This window comes from Fusarium coffeatum, assembly GCF_003316985.1.
Source record: "Fusarium coffeatum strain FIESC_28 chromosome Unknown BRIP53273_contig_45, whole genome shotgun sequence".
Taxonomy (NCBI): Eukaryota; Fungi; Ascomycota; class Sordariomycetes; order Hypocreales; family Nectriaceae; genus Fusarium; species Fusarium coffeatum.
Genome location: NW_022157842.1, coordinates 143,496 through 159,768, shown reverse-complemented (window position 1 = coordinate 159,768; position 16,273 = coordinate 143,496). Strand labels below are relative to the sequence as shown.

Sequence of the window (16,273 nt, the reverse complement as noted above, 5' to 3'; positions counted from 1 at the left end):
CGAAAGGAAAAACGTTAAAAAAGAAACGACAAAAATTTGTCTAATTTTGCACGATGGCAAAAGTGTCGCCATCATCCTTCCATTCATTCAATCCCATCTCAAAATTTCCAATGAGTCGGACCATCGTTTGACCGGGATCCGCAGTGCCTGCGTTAAGTTTTATGCGAGCGATTTGGGAGAGTGGGGCTGCTACTGCGGATGACGATGACACGCCTGGGCAACTGAGGCGTCATTGTACGTCGCATTGGCTGGCTTATTTACTGGACTTGTACCTACAGGCATCCTTATCCTGTTACTGCATGCAACTCCGTCTGCTTCGTCCTCTCTAGCCTGGTTTCATCGCCAAAAGCCCTCAGCACATTGCGATTTAGAAAACCTCATCACAACAATCACTAATAAACTCGCCCATCATGGCGTCCTCTTCAACTCCATCAACTCCCCTGCTTTAGTGCGTCAAAGATCGTCTGCAAAAGTCAACAAAGCTAACACTCTACAGCTCATGTATCGCCCACAACACCACCATCCTGTCAGAATGCACGACATCAGCATCCTCCCAAACTTCATCTCTCGCATCTCTTATCCTCCCTAAAATCGAACACACCAACCCTCAAAAGCTCACCTACACCCATGGCCAGCACCAGATCCACTACATCGCCGAGTCGCCATCCGAGCATCGCGAACACCCATCAGCCGGCGGTCTTACATTCCTCGTCATCGCCGACTCGTCCCTCGGCCGTCGCGTTCCCTTTGGATATCTTTTCGAGATCCGCAAGCGCTTCTTGCAGCAGTTTCCCGAAAGTAGCGATTTCTCCGACATGCCCAACTACGGCGCTGCGTCCTTCAATTCGGAGCTTAAGAACCTCATGGTAGACTACGGTACCACGAGCGGCGGCCGCGACGATGCCATCGGAAACGCCAAGCGAGAAATCGACGACGTTAGAGGAATCATGACCAAGAACATCGAGAGTCTGCTTGAGCGCGGCGAACGTCTGGATCTGCTGGTCGACAAGACCGATCGCCTGGGCGGTAGTGCGCACGAGTTCCGCGTACGCAGCCGCGGTCTGAAGCGCAAGATGTGGTGGAAGAATGTCAAGCTTATGGGACTACTGGGTCTCGTGGTATTCCTCATTATCATGGCGATTGTGATTGCAGTCAAGAATTGAGCTGGTCTAAGGTAGGATGTAATTGTCCTGAGCTCTTGAGCGTCGAGTCATTCCTTTTCATTTTTCTTTCCTCTCGAAAATGTCTGTATTTCCTAGGCGAACTGATGGGATAAAGACCCAGGCAAGGGTATAATTATGCAACAAGGTCCTCTTTTCAATCAATAAAACTGATACCCCGAATTGACCATCTTTGTTGTGATCGTGAAATGTCGTAATTATGCCGCAATCTGCTTCCTTGGTTTCATCGCGGTTTGTTGTGGTTTGTTGCTGGCGCTCTCCCTCCGCTGTTTCTCACCGGTATTGAAAACCGTCGGTTTTGTCCCCGATCCATCATAACTTGGGCTTTCTCCTTTCGCTCTCCTGATAAACATAACCCTGCGTAACAGGACTAACCAACGATCCCACCGCCAAAGTCGCCGGTGCCCTTCGTAATCTATCTGTGAAGAATGCCGGATGTAATGATGATGCGCATGGAAACGGTTGTCTAAGCGGCGGTGGCTGCAATGCGACAGGTGTCGCTGGAGGACATGAAGCGCCCATTTTATTTTTTGTGTGAAGTTGAAGAACGAAGGCTGACGCTGAAGGAATATCACATTTCTTTTTGTAGAGGGGAGGTAGAGAGGTAGTATTATAAGAGACTGGTTGCATCTTATTCCTTGCTCTGCGCCGAGGTCATGTTGATCAACTGCTCCACATGCTTCGGTAATCACCCCGATGACCTTAATTCTAGCGGACCAAATAGAAGGCTCAGCGTGTACAATGACGGAGCTTGTCCCGTGCCACACTCGACTCGTCGACCATCAATTATACAAACAATTGACATTGCACAGCATTAAAGATACACATCAATCATATCAATATACTACTACCATCTGTAATAATACCCACGTAATACATACGCTCCGTAATCTATGCGATCCCGTTCCATAACGCCAGGTATTCCCACCAGAAGCACTCGATATCGGTATATGGATATTAACAAAGGAAATTCAATCAACGCCGCCATTGTTCCATCGGGTTATCCCTCTTTTCCTCTGCCGTCCCAGGGAACGCGGGCTGGTAATCATCGTGGCCTGCCTTTCTCTCTCGTACTCTTTCACCTTCGGGTGCTGGCTCTGACATAACTCCCTCTTCTGCATCTGCGTCTCCTTCTTCAACATCTTTTCCATCGCCAAAGACCCTATCCACGTTACCATCCTTCTCAATACGTTGCATCAAATCTTGATCGCTAGGGAAGTAGACTCGTCGAATAGCCTGAACCACCAGTTCAATGACGATGAGCACGATAAGCTCCAGCAACACAGTAGTCCACCATACAAGTCTGCGGCCATAGTTGTCAATGAAAGCGTTTCTGACGATGTATGGTCCAAAGCTAGTGGGCTTAATACCGCTAAGAGCAAGCATCCACAGGAACCAACCAGCAACAGAGATCAGACAGCCACCAAATGTGATCCATGTCTTGGTGTGCACTTCAAGGATTCTGCGAGGGTCAGTATACGCCTTGTTATGAAGGGCTTGAAACTTACAGGAGTTTGATGTTGATGAAAATAACAGCGACAGTGAAACTGACCATACCCATAGCGAATATGCTTGTGTCCTGGTCGTAACCTGCCTTGTCGTAGACACACCATGTAAAGTACCAGATAATAAAACTGCCCACAACACCCATAACCATCCATGCAAAATACTGTGAGAATCGGAATCCAAGGTTCATCTGACCAAAGGTATAGAGCTCGGGCACTTTCATTAGCGTCTTACTCTTCAGATCCTGCTCGAAAATACCAAGCAGAATAACAGGGAGTGATGTAAAAGCACTATTGAACACAGTCAAACTCCACGACTCGTACAGCGACGTTCCAGAGTATCCCGTGTAGCGTTGGTAGTGTGCTTGCACGATAAAGAACAGGATTTCCTTCCAGAAAGTGGCGAGGACATATTTTCCAGTTCTCATGTAATTCCATCGACCATGGACGAAGAGTAGTTTTTGCAGGAAGCGGAACTGTGCGATCGAATAATCCGAAATTCGAGCAGCCTGCAAACCTTCGCGACCAGAAATACCAATACCAACATGGGAAGCTTGAATCATGCCAATGTCGTTTGCGCCATCGCCAATTGCCAGGGTCATACTCTTGGGCACATATCGTCGAATGGAGCGGACCAGGTTTGTCTTTTGCGAAGGAGAAGCTCGACAGCAAATGACAGAGTCGACACGCACGACAAGGTCGTAGAAGAGGAGAGAAAGCTCGTCATCTTCGTCAATCTTGGCAAGTGTTTGGCCGTCGACGACAACGACAGAGTGAGGAACCATACCACGACTAACATCGTTGAGAGTCATAGTAATGGTCTCCTTCAGTTCGCCGAGAGTCGCATCCAGCACATAAACCTCAGACCATGGCTTGCACACACGAGCAGAATGACCGATGTTGATAGCGGTCTCTCGCTTATCACCAGTAAGCATCCATACTTTGATGTTGGCCCGGCGTAGCTTGTCGATGGTATCTGGGACTCCTGTTTGGAGTTTGTCCTCAATTGCGGTCGCACCAGCAAGCTCAAACTTTTGTTCGATAAGCTCTCCAGCGGCTTCCATTTTCTCCTGACGATCAACCAAGCTTGTCTCAGCCTCTCTGTACTTTTCCTTCCATTGGAGGTAAGAGTCCTCGTCAATATAACGGTAAGCATACAGGAGAGTACGGAGACCTTCGCTGGCGAAATCGTCAACATGCTGGAAACACTTCTCGAAGATAGCTCCCTCGTTTGACGCCAGGGACTCGTCAATCTTGCTATCGGTATCTTCAAATGACGGCATGCGACCAAGACTCTGCCTAGGACTTATCGGGCTCATCATATCTGTGGAGGCACGAGGTGAACGAGAGAGCTGTTGGGATAAGCGCTTAAGGTCGGTAGACCGACGTCCCAGGCTCATTCTGAGTCCTTCCCGGTTGGATGATGATTCAGCTCTGGAGAAGCCAAAACTGTTGCGGGGGCTTCCATGGGGGCTACCATAAGGACTGATACTTTGCTGCGTGCTCATCCTTCGTAAGGCCTGATCCTGGCGAGAAACCTTTTTCAGACTCGAGCGACGGCCGATGTCCTTTGCTGTCTCCTCGGCAAGGTTGCTTAGCTTCAAACGCTGCATGATAACATTATCGGCTCCCTTGCAAAAGACGCAAATGCGTCCATCAGGCATGCGAATGATGATGGACATTCTCTTTCTCTTGCTGCTGAATTCGATAACATCCAATACCTGATAGAGTTCAGTATGAGGAGAGCCATCGATGTCGCGAGTTTCCAGCTTGATAGCTTGGGCAGGTCGGTCAATCACCAAGAACCCAAGGTCTCTGGCTGCTTCCACAAGAGCTAGTTCATCGGGAGAAGCAGCTTGGAACGTGAGGTCGCCCTCTTCTGACTTTTCTGGTAAACAGGTGTGACAGAGAGCGATACACAGCAGAAAGTGCTTGGCTCTTCGTGAAAATGGGGTATTGGGCTTTCTCTGAATATAGTCGAGCAATTGTTCAGTCTTCATGTCGGTACTGTCTGGGGTGTTGACAGACGACTGCCAATGGCTCTGTGATCTTGTCGACATGGTTCTAACAGGCTGTGGTCTCGATCCGCTAGCACCATCATCGAATTGTCCATCAACAGTGATAGTAGGTACCGCGCTCCTTGTCGCTGACAAACTTGCCATCTTGGACTTTCCTTTCTTTGGTCGCTCGGACTCTGCTATCCGCCTATCCATCTCCGCCTGGTCCCTCTGCATGTCCATGTCATGCAAACAGGCAACACCGGCGACCGACAATTTGCGGAAGCGCATGATGTTCTCTGTAAGCGTTCCAGTCTTGTCAGAAAAGACATAGCTGACCTGTCCCAGGTTCTCAAGAATAGTAGTCGTGTTGGCGACCATGGGCGTATCAGATATAGGATCATACATATCCGCATCCTGCAGAAGATACAGCTGTCCCAATTTGATAATTTCAAGACTGATGTACAGCGACAGTGGGATCAGTGTGTTAAACATGATGATGAAGCCGAAGAAAATCTCCTTGAAGGGAATACCTCCGTCCCAGAAGCCGCGACGTCTTATGTACCAGGCAAAATCCTCGGTACGGTCTCGCCATAAGTAATAACCAATAGTCAAACCCATGGTCAGCATGAGAACAATGAAGATCTGTACCATGATCATCCTGTTAATAACTGATTGCATGGCAGGTTTCTTGGCGCGAACGTTCTTGTTGGCGTTCATGCGGATCTTGCACTCTTCTCCTGTGTTCACAACGATACCGAGCGCTTCTGCCGTATTTCTAAGAGTAGAGCCTCGGTAGACAACATTGTTCATGGACAGAGGCAGAGTTTCGCCATTGACAGTGACTCGACCATCGTAGCTGTAGAGATCCAAATTGGGGTTTTCAGAAATGACGGTAGCTTGTGTCGCTCGTAATCCCTCCATGGTGTGACATCGCTCAGCAAGCAAAGGACAAGCCTGTTTACTCTTGAGGTTCGTTTCGCCATCAAGAGCCATTGTGTCGATGTAAGCGATACCATTGGGACCTGTGGCGTGCAAAAGTACAATGTCCGCAGGGACAGGGTCGTCACGGCGCAACCGAATAACATCACCAACGCGAACATTCTGCCATTGAACTGAAGTCCAATCTCCTTCGCTTCCAACCTTTTTCGCACCAGTAGTTCCCGTTTCGAGGTCGTCCATCATGTGTTCTTCGCCATTCTCCGATCCCTTTTCCTTCCTCCTCTTCATTTTCTCGGTATGTCGTATGCGGCTCTTTTCGGTGGCTGCGGCTCGATCCGACAAGATCCAAGCCTCACTGCGGTTTTCCAGGCGATCCAGCCTGTAACGCCTATAATCGTCATAACCCTCCTTGGCCATACTGAATGCGACAAACACACCCAGAGGCGCAATTGTAGTCCATCGTCCGACGGTACTCAGACCAGGGATCATCTGAATGGTACCAACCACAAGGAAGTAAAAGTTTCCAAGTTTGCTGAATTGGTAGATAAGCTGTTTTGGTATGAAGTCATAAACGGTATAACGACTCGATCGGATAAAGTTGCTAGTGTAAGGCTTTCCCGAGCGCTCATCGATAAGACCTTGGGAATTGCGATGCGTAGGGTCTAGAGGTATATGACGACCGTCCGGTAAAGGTTGAAGCGGTTTTTGCCGTAGTAATGTTTCGATAATCACTTTCTGGTGAAGTTCTCGAAGTTGTTTGCCCGTGCGCTCCTTCCATGTTGGCTTTGCGTTTGGTCCAATCTTTTTCTCGCGCCTTTGACGAAGGAATTTCTTAATATCCGCGCGCACCGAAGACTTTGCGCTTGAGTTGCCATTGTACGCGATGCTAGCTTTGTCGATTGGCGAGACTAGCGACTTGTCGGTTCTGTCAGCATAGTCCGTAGGGCCCGTGAGATCCGTGGACAATTCGGTTCTCGAAGGAATTGGTCGCAATTCTTGTGCTTGGCTTGGTCTTCGACGTGAGCCATCGTCAGGTCGTCTAGAGCGAGACCTGGATCCAGATCTCACGTTGGTATCATCGGCTGAAGATCGACGCGGCGGGCGATCGTTGTTGGGATCTGTATAAGAGCGGCCTGTATTTCGCGGTCGAGAGAGATTGTTTGATGTTCGCGGGTATCGTTCTTCGAGAGCAGCAAGATCGCGAGCTACTTCGTCATTTTCATCGTCATTGGATTGCGGCGGCCGTCGTCCGTTGTTGTCAGGGTTGCGAGCCATGTTAAGGCCGTTGCAACCGCTGAAGCATTTGGAATAAGCGTAGCTACCAGTGGAGTTGAAGCGGTTTCAGATAGAGAGGCAGTTTTGTACAAGTATGTATTAGAACAGTGACTTATACAAGTCGAGAAACGAGTAAAGAAGAAAGAATAAGAAAAAGCTCAAGGATGGTAGATTATGTGGATGTTTTGTCAGAATGGAGTTGGGCTGAGCTGAGCTGGGGTAGGTACAGGTAAGGTACTGTAGATTACCTTAGTCTCCAGCTATCGGGATCGTGTACAGCCCGAAGAAGCGATTACTGATTACATGCCTTAGCTGCAAGCCCAAACCCAGCACTTAGCGGGGACTAGAAGCTGGTAATGTCCGACAGCCTTGATCTTTCTAATTTGTATATCCAAGCATTAACTACTACAGAGTGTATACAGCTACAACTGTCCAGTATACATCATATCAATTACGCTTCTTCTTCTCTCCGGATACTCGGATACAATATCATCCCCGTCTCTTTTCCTCGCAAATCAGGAATTGAGGCGCAGCAAATCTGTAATTATCACAGCCCAAAAACAACCAAATCACATCCTCGCAGTATGTAACAGGGCCCTTGACACCACGATGCGCTTACACGCCCTGATTGGTACGGCATGGTCCAGCCAAGTCGCTAACTCACACCTTAATCAACGCCACCAAGTAACAAAATAAGCTCTAACGTAAATCTCCAAGTTCCGAGAACTGGGGAATAAACCGTTTCAACGAGAGGCCTTTTGAGGTTGTTTCTGTTATCCGGTAACTGATGTCATAGAGCTTGGTTTTGGGTCTCTATGATACTGCTCTGATATTGAGTACATACGTGACACTTCGTACGAATGCTGTTTAAAATAGTCTTGATCATCCCTCATGCTGACCAACAACTATCACACGTGCAACTCAGATCCAATCATCTCTCTTCCTGCGCCTCGAAACCACGTAACTCTACTCACAGCCACTCAGAAACAACAAATCTTTAAGCTTTCAAACATAAAAAGAAATTATGGACACGTAGGGTTGCAACAACACCATACAGTCACCGGCAATACGCTGTTACAGATCTCTTCTCTTGCACGGACCACTGTCACTTTACCATATCCCGGATCAGCCGAAGAACACTACCGAATTATGAGACATTGATAACCGTCTTTCCATCCGAGTTTAGACAGGCTTGTTAAAGCTGAACAGTTGTCACACTTGATAAATGCGTCACAGCTGCGCCTTGCACGTTGACGTCTTCTTAAGCATACTTGTACTCAGGTTACTGTCTCCGAATCATCCGTGATCACCATTAACTTACACATGTACACCGGTTCTGCGTCATGACATATCAAATCTACAGGAACGGCCACAGCATTGAGTCACGATAGTCACAGCGAAAGGAACAAGATTGAACATAAAACCCCATTTTTTAACCAGATACCCTCTACCAAAAAGAACCCATGCCTTCGTGTCCAACTGTAGGCTTCCAAGTAACGTCCTGTTGACGCCTACCGAGGACAGCAACCCAGCTGCTCATAAACTCCACAAGGTACTTCAGATGTACCTCGAAGCACAAAAAGAAAACCCTATCTCCCATTAAAGAGTATGACCCAAGGACCCTAGACAAGCCGCCGGGGCTTTTCCCAGCATCCAACGTGGTACTGTAACTGTAACAAGGTACCAACAACATATTAAAGTACTATCGCATAGTTTTGTCCTCCAACAATTGTACGTATTAGGCCCGAGACAACGCGCGGTGGTCAAGCAACGCTGCTCGAGTAGAAAGTCGAGACCGAATGGCAAAGTGCTTTTCAGTCCATGGATAAAAGTGTTGAACAAACCACCCAAGAAATAAACAAGTCGCGGTAAAAGATTCAAAGGAACTATCTCGACGCGGAAGAAAAGAGTTGGAAAGTTGTACGATCGCTGTGTTGTGCCCGACATACATGACCGATGTCAAAGAAGTGTATCGTCATGCAAGTTCATCATGGCCGTAGATGGGGTAAGAATCGATCTAGCTTATACCGTAGGTAATAAAGCTGCAAAAAAAGAAAAGATGAATTTGTTCAAAGAAAGTCGCCTAATTAAAAAAAGACGAGAAAACAAGAAAGGAGATCCCATTGGTATAATATGCCCAAAACGCCCTGGTATGAGATACATACAGTAAAAACACGCCACCAACACCTATTCCCGCCCAGTATTGCTCGCTCAGTTTCCGTGAGCGTGGGGCATTGCCTCGGGGGATAGGCTTGAGGGATCAACTGCATCAAACTGGACAAGCTGCTCCATGTCGAGGTCAGCCTGTTGATGTTGATGTTGAACGAATCCAGGAGAAGCAGTGTGCATGGGCAGGTTGATGGTGTGTTTTGAGTACATCTCGTTGAGGCCGGTACCATCGTCAGAGACGGCGCAAGAGCCATCGTTGACCGGGTAGAGGTCGGCAGAACCAGGGCGTCCCATCATAGACATGGGAGGAGACTGCTCCATAATGGAAGGCTCGCCGGGGCTGTTGAAAGAGAGGGGAGACACAGATGTGGGAATACCCGACTCGTTGTTGGCCATGGGCGAGAGGAATCCTTGGCTGTAAGGTGTGTTGTAGCTTGACTGAGGGACCTCAGGACCGGGAGGGAAGAATCCAGGGCTAGGAGGAAACTCAGCAGGCGAGGCAGTGGTGGCCGACATGGGGTACTGGCGCATATCCAGTCCGAAGCCTGCCTGGGTATCGATACGCAGGTTGGGTGCCATGTTGCCGGGCTGCTGAGGCACAGGAGCGTATATGTGAGGGTTGTGCTGAGGAGGAGGAGCCATCTCCCCAGGGGGCTGGATGTAGAATGAAGGCATAGGCTGGTTCTGGAACATGGCGAAGTCGACAGGTCCGGGAACGGATCGACTACGCTGGCGCTTGTGACCATGACCAGCACGCATGCCAGAGTGCATCTGGTGGATACCCCATTGTTGCTCCTGGAACATGCCGACGTGAGGGTTGAAGCTGGGCTGCGACGAAGGTCGGGCTTGAGGAGAGACGGGAGCCGAGACTGACAAGGCGTGAGGGTCGTTGTAGGGGTTGGGGTTGTGACGGTTCATGAAAGACTCGAGCGAGACGAGCTTGGCAAGTTGACCACTGAGAACCTTGGGGTTTCCACCAAGGTGGTGAACCAGGCAGTGGGTTGCCTGGAGATCTTCAGTAAAGTCGCCACATTGGAAGAATCCGTTGGTGGTAGGGGACGAATCCATGAAAAAGTTCGGGGGCCTGTTGAGCTCAATGACAATTCCGCCGAGCTTGGTTGGGTCTCCTTCGCCGTTCTCGAGGAAGATGTTCTTGATGGATGAGAAGGGGTACTCGATCTTGTAACCAGCCTGCTCATTGTTGATGTAGTAGGTCATGGTGCACTTATCGGGAGAGTAGAAGATGATGAGATCCATCGTGTTCTGTCCAACTCGGGTCCACTTTCCGATGCTGAGAGAGCGGCAGGTAAGATGATGGATCACTGCTGTTAAGTTAGCATACTCATCTTGACATGTATCAACGGATGAACTCACAAACTTTACCCTGACCTCCCTGGTCGCCACCAAGCATCATGTTACCGTGACCAAAAGGTACCAGTCCAGTGCGGCCAAGGTAACTTCCACCAAGACCCTTACCAGACTCCATAGCCTGCATGGCGAGGTAAGCTCGCATCGACTCGGGGATTGAGTCGATGTCTTCGCCGGTCTCCAGACTCTTCTTGGCCAACAACTTAATCTTGGCACGTCTACAAATGTTAGCGGGATTGATAGATCAAGTCGGGTTGACATACCGGTTCTGGAACCAAATCTGAACAGACCTCTCAGTCATGTTGATTTCATCTGCGATTCTCTCACGAACAGTAGCGGTAGGTGTGGGGTTGTTGTTGAACTCCATTTCCAAGGTTGTCAATTGATCTTGGGTGGCACGCTGTCGCTTCTGGTTCTTTTGCTGTTGAGTGAGAGTGCTCTTGCGAGGGGGTCGTCGAGAAGCATTGTTGGAGTTGGTGGGAGAAGAAGGCGACTCCTTCTTCATTGAAGCTGAGACAGGAGTGGGAATGGATGGTGAAGATGTCGAGTTGGGAGTGGTAACTTCTTGGACACTGCCCAAGGCCATGGAGTGTTCAATTTCCGTGGCCATTGTTGAAAGTAGATCGCGGATGTGCGATCACTTGTTGCTGTTAATTATGAAATGAAATAAACAGGTATCGCGAGTCGATTGCGGTAGCGTGGATATACAAGCAGTTGTCGTTCGATTAAGCTTGATTCACAAAACGCGTGGTAAGTGAGCCGTATTATCAGGATAGACTAAGGACAGGGAGCCGAAGTCGAGTCGTTGCAAGGAACGTGGTGAATAATGGTTAATTCGGTTATCAATTCAGATAAAGAATGTCGTCCTGATTCTTTTGGTTAGAAAACAGGATATAAAATATAGTGTCGCTGTGGCGGATAGGCCGTTGGTCTCGAATGGTTTCGACGTTTTAAAAACGTTGCGGACGCGGAGACAAGTCTGGTGTATAAGCGGTTTGAAGGAGCTTAAGCCTAAAGAAAGGAATGGACCCGGAAAGAGTGACGGGAACCGAATATGGCTGGGAAGATTGAATAATTCAAGAGAGTGACTTTAAGGAAAGAAAAGAATGAACAAAAGGGACGGGGGAAAGAAGCAGAAGAAGCGGTCACAAGGAAGGTAAGGAGTGGACTGGCGATGCGAGATAGAAAAGAGAAACGGGGGGGAGTTGGGGATGGGGATGGGGGATGTCTTCAAAGGAGAGCCGTCCAGAGTCTGAGTCTGAGCTAGCCCTGCACTTCGCTGCAGTGCACAGTGGATGAAGGTACCTGCTGCCGCCCCCTCCACCACGGGCACCTCGATCGGAGAAAAGGTACTGGAGCCTGTACCCAAGCCAAGGTACCACCCCTAGTGGTGTGGGGACCTGCGCAGTAGCAAAGGCCTCAGAAACTGGGAAAAAGAAAAAGGATGGAACCTCGACCCGATGTACCCTGGCGTCGACTCAGCGTCTGAGTTGCGGGTACCTGAGCAGTGGCTTGACGGAGCTACTTAGCCCCAGGTACTTCCGTCTCCTGAGTGGACGCTGCATGGTGGAGGGCAGAGGGTTAGACAGCAGCTTAACGCGCCAAGGGGCAGTGACCGTTGTAAACCACATCCTGATCCGCCGCGTACAGTACTGTACGGTACGGTAGAGTAGCTGTGAGGACGACCAGGGGGTGATGCATTGCAGCCCTGAAGTCGACCGAGCCTAGTAATGGACCCAAGCCTAGCCATTCAGATGTACCCCCTAGTCCCGCAAAGTCTGGCTTGCTCTGAGAGTTTTCTCCAAGCACGACGGCCTCAAACACGTTACCTCAACGCCAACCTGTGTTCAAGTTAGCACAGACTAGCCAACACTTGTGAGAGGAGAGGATCCATCAGTAGCTTAGCTGGGAAGCATTGCTACATCAGGACAACTCTAGTTTGACCTCCTTTTCAGCCTTGTCTTTTGGTATTGAGCGAGAGTTTGTAAAGGTAGCTTTCAGATAAGCGATTTCTTCCAGATGAGGAATTTTGTCTCGTCCTTGGTCGTCCACCATTTGCTGCACACTCCTCTGAGAGGTTAACAGGCCCCTTCCTTGTGTAAGAAGCCAGCCGTGTCACATCCAGCCCGCACGATGTGCACGAGGGAGGGTCCTACTGGCAAGTGGTAGGCTGGTAGACCGTAGCGGGCCCCAAGTCAACTGCACGAAGACTTTATGAACGAACCATTGACGAGTGACTGACGAGAGCCCCAGGCGTTCACACCCACTTAAAGCTGTGTATGGAGTCCACCTCCGACACCACCACAAACATCCCAGCTCCCAACGCACAGAACAAAGACATCCATTTGTCCATCCATTTTAGGCGGCTGTGGCCACATCGATTTATCTTCGTATTGGCACCTCTTGGCCTAGACTTATTCGGACTTCGGTCCGTCAGTCGGTTTTCAGAGATGCAAAGCCGTTGCCGCCTTTGGTTTGGGTGTCATTGGGATGTGAAGAAGGTATCCGCATGGGGAAGGCTTGGAGGGTCATGACAAAACTTGTGGTTAGCAACCCTGGATCAACGTCCAGGGGCCCCGCGAGACTGCCGCTGTTGGGGAAAAGCATCAGCCATTCTTGTGGGTATGTCACGTTCGTAGTCTCGCGGTCGTGCTTCTAACGCGTAGATGTCAGTATAATTGTACATATTGATATTCATATTCACATTATTCTTGCCACCTGTCACATTGGGCTTCGCTACATATGAGTCTGTGTCAAGTTGGATCGGGTTCTGACACCAACAGACTGACGTCGGAAAGTCTTGATCGGCGTTCTCGTCCCAGACATCAGACCAGGGTGTCTGTCATGCAACAAAGAATCCGCTGTGGCTGATGTGCAGTCGTCTTTTGACCTTTGACCTTTGCTCTGATCCGTTCTCCGTTATACCGTCCCGTCATGGTGATGGCCCAGGCGCAAGGAAGCGGCGAGAAGCGGATAAATGGTTGGGCAAGGTACGCATTGCAAGTGGAGTTGAAGTCCATGAGAGTTTGCCTAGGCATCTCGAGCACAGCGAGTGGGGTGGTATCGGTAGGGCACGGTACTCTGTACCTGCGTCAGGGGGGAAAACCCTTGTTGGTTGGTTTTCTTGAGGTTTCCCGTCAGATATTTGTGCACAGTTGAGCTTACACTGATGGTGTTTTGTGCATTGTGCATATTCATTGGATTCCTGCTATATCCACTAATGCAAGGTACGCGCCAATGAAAAGACCAAAATCAATTTAGGGGACGACAAGGAAAAGGCCCCCAAAACGGAGCGGTAAAAGGGTGCTGTGCCTTGCACAACTTCGACCCCTATTGGCCGCCATTCCAACGTTAGTCCTTCCTGCCAAAACAGGAAACCCAGAAACGCCGGTCTTACCCTATCGAACCGTCGTGTTTTTTAGGAGGGAAGGCGTCACCACATCGCTTCAAACAGGCGCCACACCCTAGCCTACGACTAAGACTCGGTCTTGATTTGTCCATCTCGATCAAGTTTTCCAACTCTGCCAAGACATGTCACAACAGAAAGAGAGTCTGTGAACGATTAGCAGACTTTCTCAGTCCCTTACTACGTATCGCGAAACACGAGAGCCCACAAGAATATTCTACGCTACAACCAAACCTGTGCGGCCGCCAATTCACTGGCGTAAAGTTCGTCCCTGTCACGATGATGAATGCCGATCACAGAACAGACCCCGACACGCCAACTTGATAGCCCGGCACACTTGTTCAAAGAAGGTGTCATGTTCCCGTTTATCGCTATCACTCTGCAGCAAACCCCACACGAGACAAGAAAAAGCAAAACCCATCACTTGGGTCATCATGTTGAGGTTCTTTTTCGTGATCCTACGCTAGAGTATCGACTACGGACGACACTTGTGCAAAGGGTCTCGGCTTCCTTCTCACTCGTGCCTGTAAGCGATTTCCCTGTGTCGACTCACTTGCACCCTTGAACCATTACACAAATGGGACTGGGCTGACAGAAACATTCCCTTCCATTGATCAGCCCTGGTACCCATTTGCCAATGTCACTCGCCAAGGGTTGGTCAGGAACTCTGGATTCCGAGGATCAAGGTTGAGCCTGAATGCCTGGTCATGGTCTTCCAGCAGCCTAATCCATGTTCTCTGAATGGTTTCATCAACCAATATGAATCCACAATAAGTTTCGATGCGATCAAGAAACGTCGCTCATGATTTCTATCAGTGTCGGATTTTTTACATACATCATCGGGGATCCCATCCGTTTTGATCTCTCAATTCGTTATCACTCACGATGCTTGCCCGGTACCGCGGTCACTGCAACATTCAAGCGGATGGTCATCTACCGGGCATACCATGAAATTCTGACTAACGCATGTCAATCAGCAACTGCATAAACGAGTCAGGGAAGAGAACACTTGCAATGCTGGATCTCGAGATCTAGAAGTTGGTCCCAAAGACCTTCATTTGGACCAAGCTTCAACTTCAGGATGGCACCTTACATACATCCACCTTGACCTATTCTCGTGTCAAAATCTCACGCTACTCAAACCCTACGCGTCACTAACGGACCTCACCAAGTGTCCTTGCAGCAAAAATCTAGCCGAAGGATTAATCATACCACGGCGACCACGCCAGATCTTGCCTACGAGACTGGCGAGCTCAGGAGCCGCTGAATACTAGGACCCTGTTCCTGCAGTAGTCTCCCGCCCCATCGTCATTCAGTGGATCAATGGTTTTGGCCAGGCTTACTGTTTGTCTTTCCTCGCGACCCCTTTTCCGCGACCGCGGATTCTCGCAACGTCGGAACGTCCTGTTGATAGCAGTTGTGATCAACTGCTTGAACAAAGAATAGCCTAGAGGCTGATTTTAGGCCATTGACGTTAGGGCCGAAAGCTGGCCAAGGCTCAGGTACATTAGCTTCTGTCAATTGAGCTTGGCCCGTAAAGGAAAGATTGAATATACCATCAAGTCAGCGACATTCAGGTGACTAGCGGTTCAAAGTCGGCGATTGATGGTTTCGCGGTCACCGCAGTCTGTTACACATCGGCTTTGCCACCAGCGAAGCCTCAACGGTTGTGGCTTCCAGAGTCTCGACCTACGTGGTAGAGGTGGGCAGCCAGAGACTGCATGTTTTTGTACAGAGGGATACATAGCGATGATCCGGAAGACATTCGATTTTCTCCCGGCTCCGAAATCTACCCGGGCGGTTCGGGAAAAGAAAAGATCAAACGTGACAAGTCAAAAAGTATGAGATGATTGTCGAATTGTTTTCATCCTCTATGCTGCTTGCCGGTTCTGGCCCGCTACCCCTGACGTGGTTCCCTGAGCTTGCATCTGGGGACATGTCTTTAGTGCCTTGCAGGATCATACTCCAAAGCCAACCACGCCAACCAACGCTCGGCCATGTCTCCAACTGGATCCACATCGTGTTGCGGTTTTACCTCCCCCGATCAAGTCTAGGGGTACCGATCGCCCCGTTCCAAACCAGCTCCTATTTTGTGTCTAGGGATGGAATACAGAATGTTCTCACTGGGAGAAGACAGCATGCGAGTAATGGACATATTCCAAGGGCAGCTTTATTATAAGCGACTGTCTGCGCCGTAAAGGAAAGGGTATCCATGCTTGAATCGTACACCAAGCCGGCGTTAGCTAGATATCACTATTCCCGACCTCTTTGGCCCAGACCAGCAAACGATGCAGCTTGGTTCAAGCGTAGGACTCCATCTGTCTGACGTCTTGCATAAACTTTTGGAGTGCAAGTGTTTCGTTTTGGTAGGGATGTCACTATCTGTCACATTCTCCAGCGAACAACAGACAAGACCAAAAAGAGAGTGGC

The 16,273-nt window shown here is 49.4% G+C and overlaps 3 protein-coding genes across 3 annotated transcripts; 1 reads left to right on the top strand and 2 right to left on the bottom strand.

Annotated features, from left to right (window-relative positions):
- Window positions 1–410: 410 nt before the first annotated feature.
- On the top strand, window positions 411–1,163 carry FIESC28_02052 (uncharacterized protein; the record flags this gene model as incomplete). Its single annotated transcript, XM_031156202.1, has 2 exons — window positions 411–448; window positions 497–1,163. The coding sequence occupies 2 exons, from the start codon at window positions 411–413 to the stop codon at window positions 1,161–1,163; spliced, it is 705 nt and encodes a 234-aa protein (XP_031019735.1).
- Window positions 1,164–2,156: 993 nt separating this feature from the next.
- On the bottom strand, window positions 2,157–6,900 carry FIESC28_02051 (uncharacterized protein; the record flags this gene model as incomplete). The annotated part of the gene is made up of 2 exons (XM_031156201.1): window positions 2,157–2,643; window positions 2,690–6,900. 2 exons carry the CDS (start codon window positions 6,898–6,900, stop codon window positions 2,157–2,159), a joined length of 4,698 nt encoding a protein of 1,565 aa, XP_031019734.1.
- Window positions 6,901–9,111: 2,211 nt separating this feature from the next.
- On the bottom strand, window positions 9,112–11,047 carry FIESC28_02050 (uncharacterized protein; the record flags this gene model as incomplete). The annotated part of the gene is made up of 3 exons (XM_031156200.1): window positions 9,112–10,391; window positions 10,444–10,655; window positions 10,701–11,047. 3 exons carry the CDS (start codon window positions 11,045–11,047, stop codon window positions 9,112–9,114), a joined length of 1,839 nt encoding a protein of 612 aa, XP_031019733.1.
- Window positions 11,048–16,273: the final 5,226 nt, after the last annotated feature.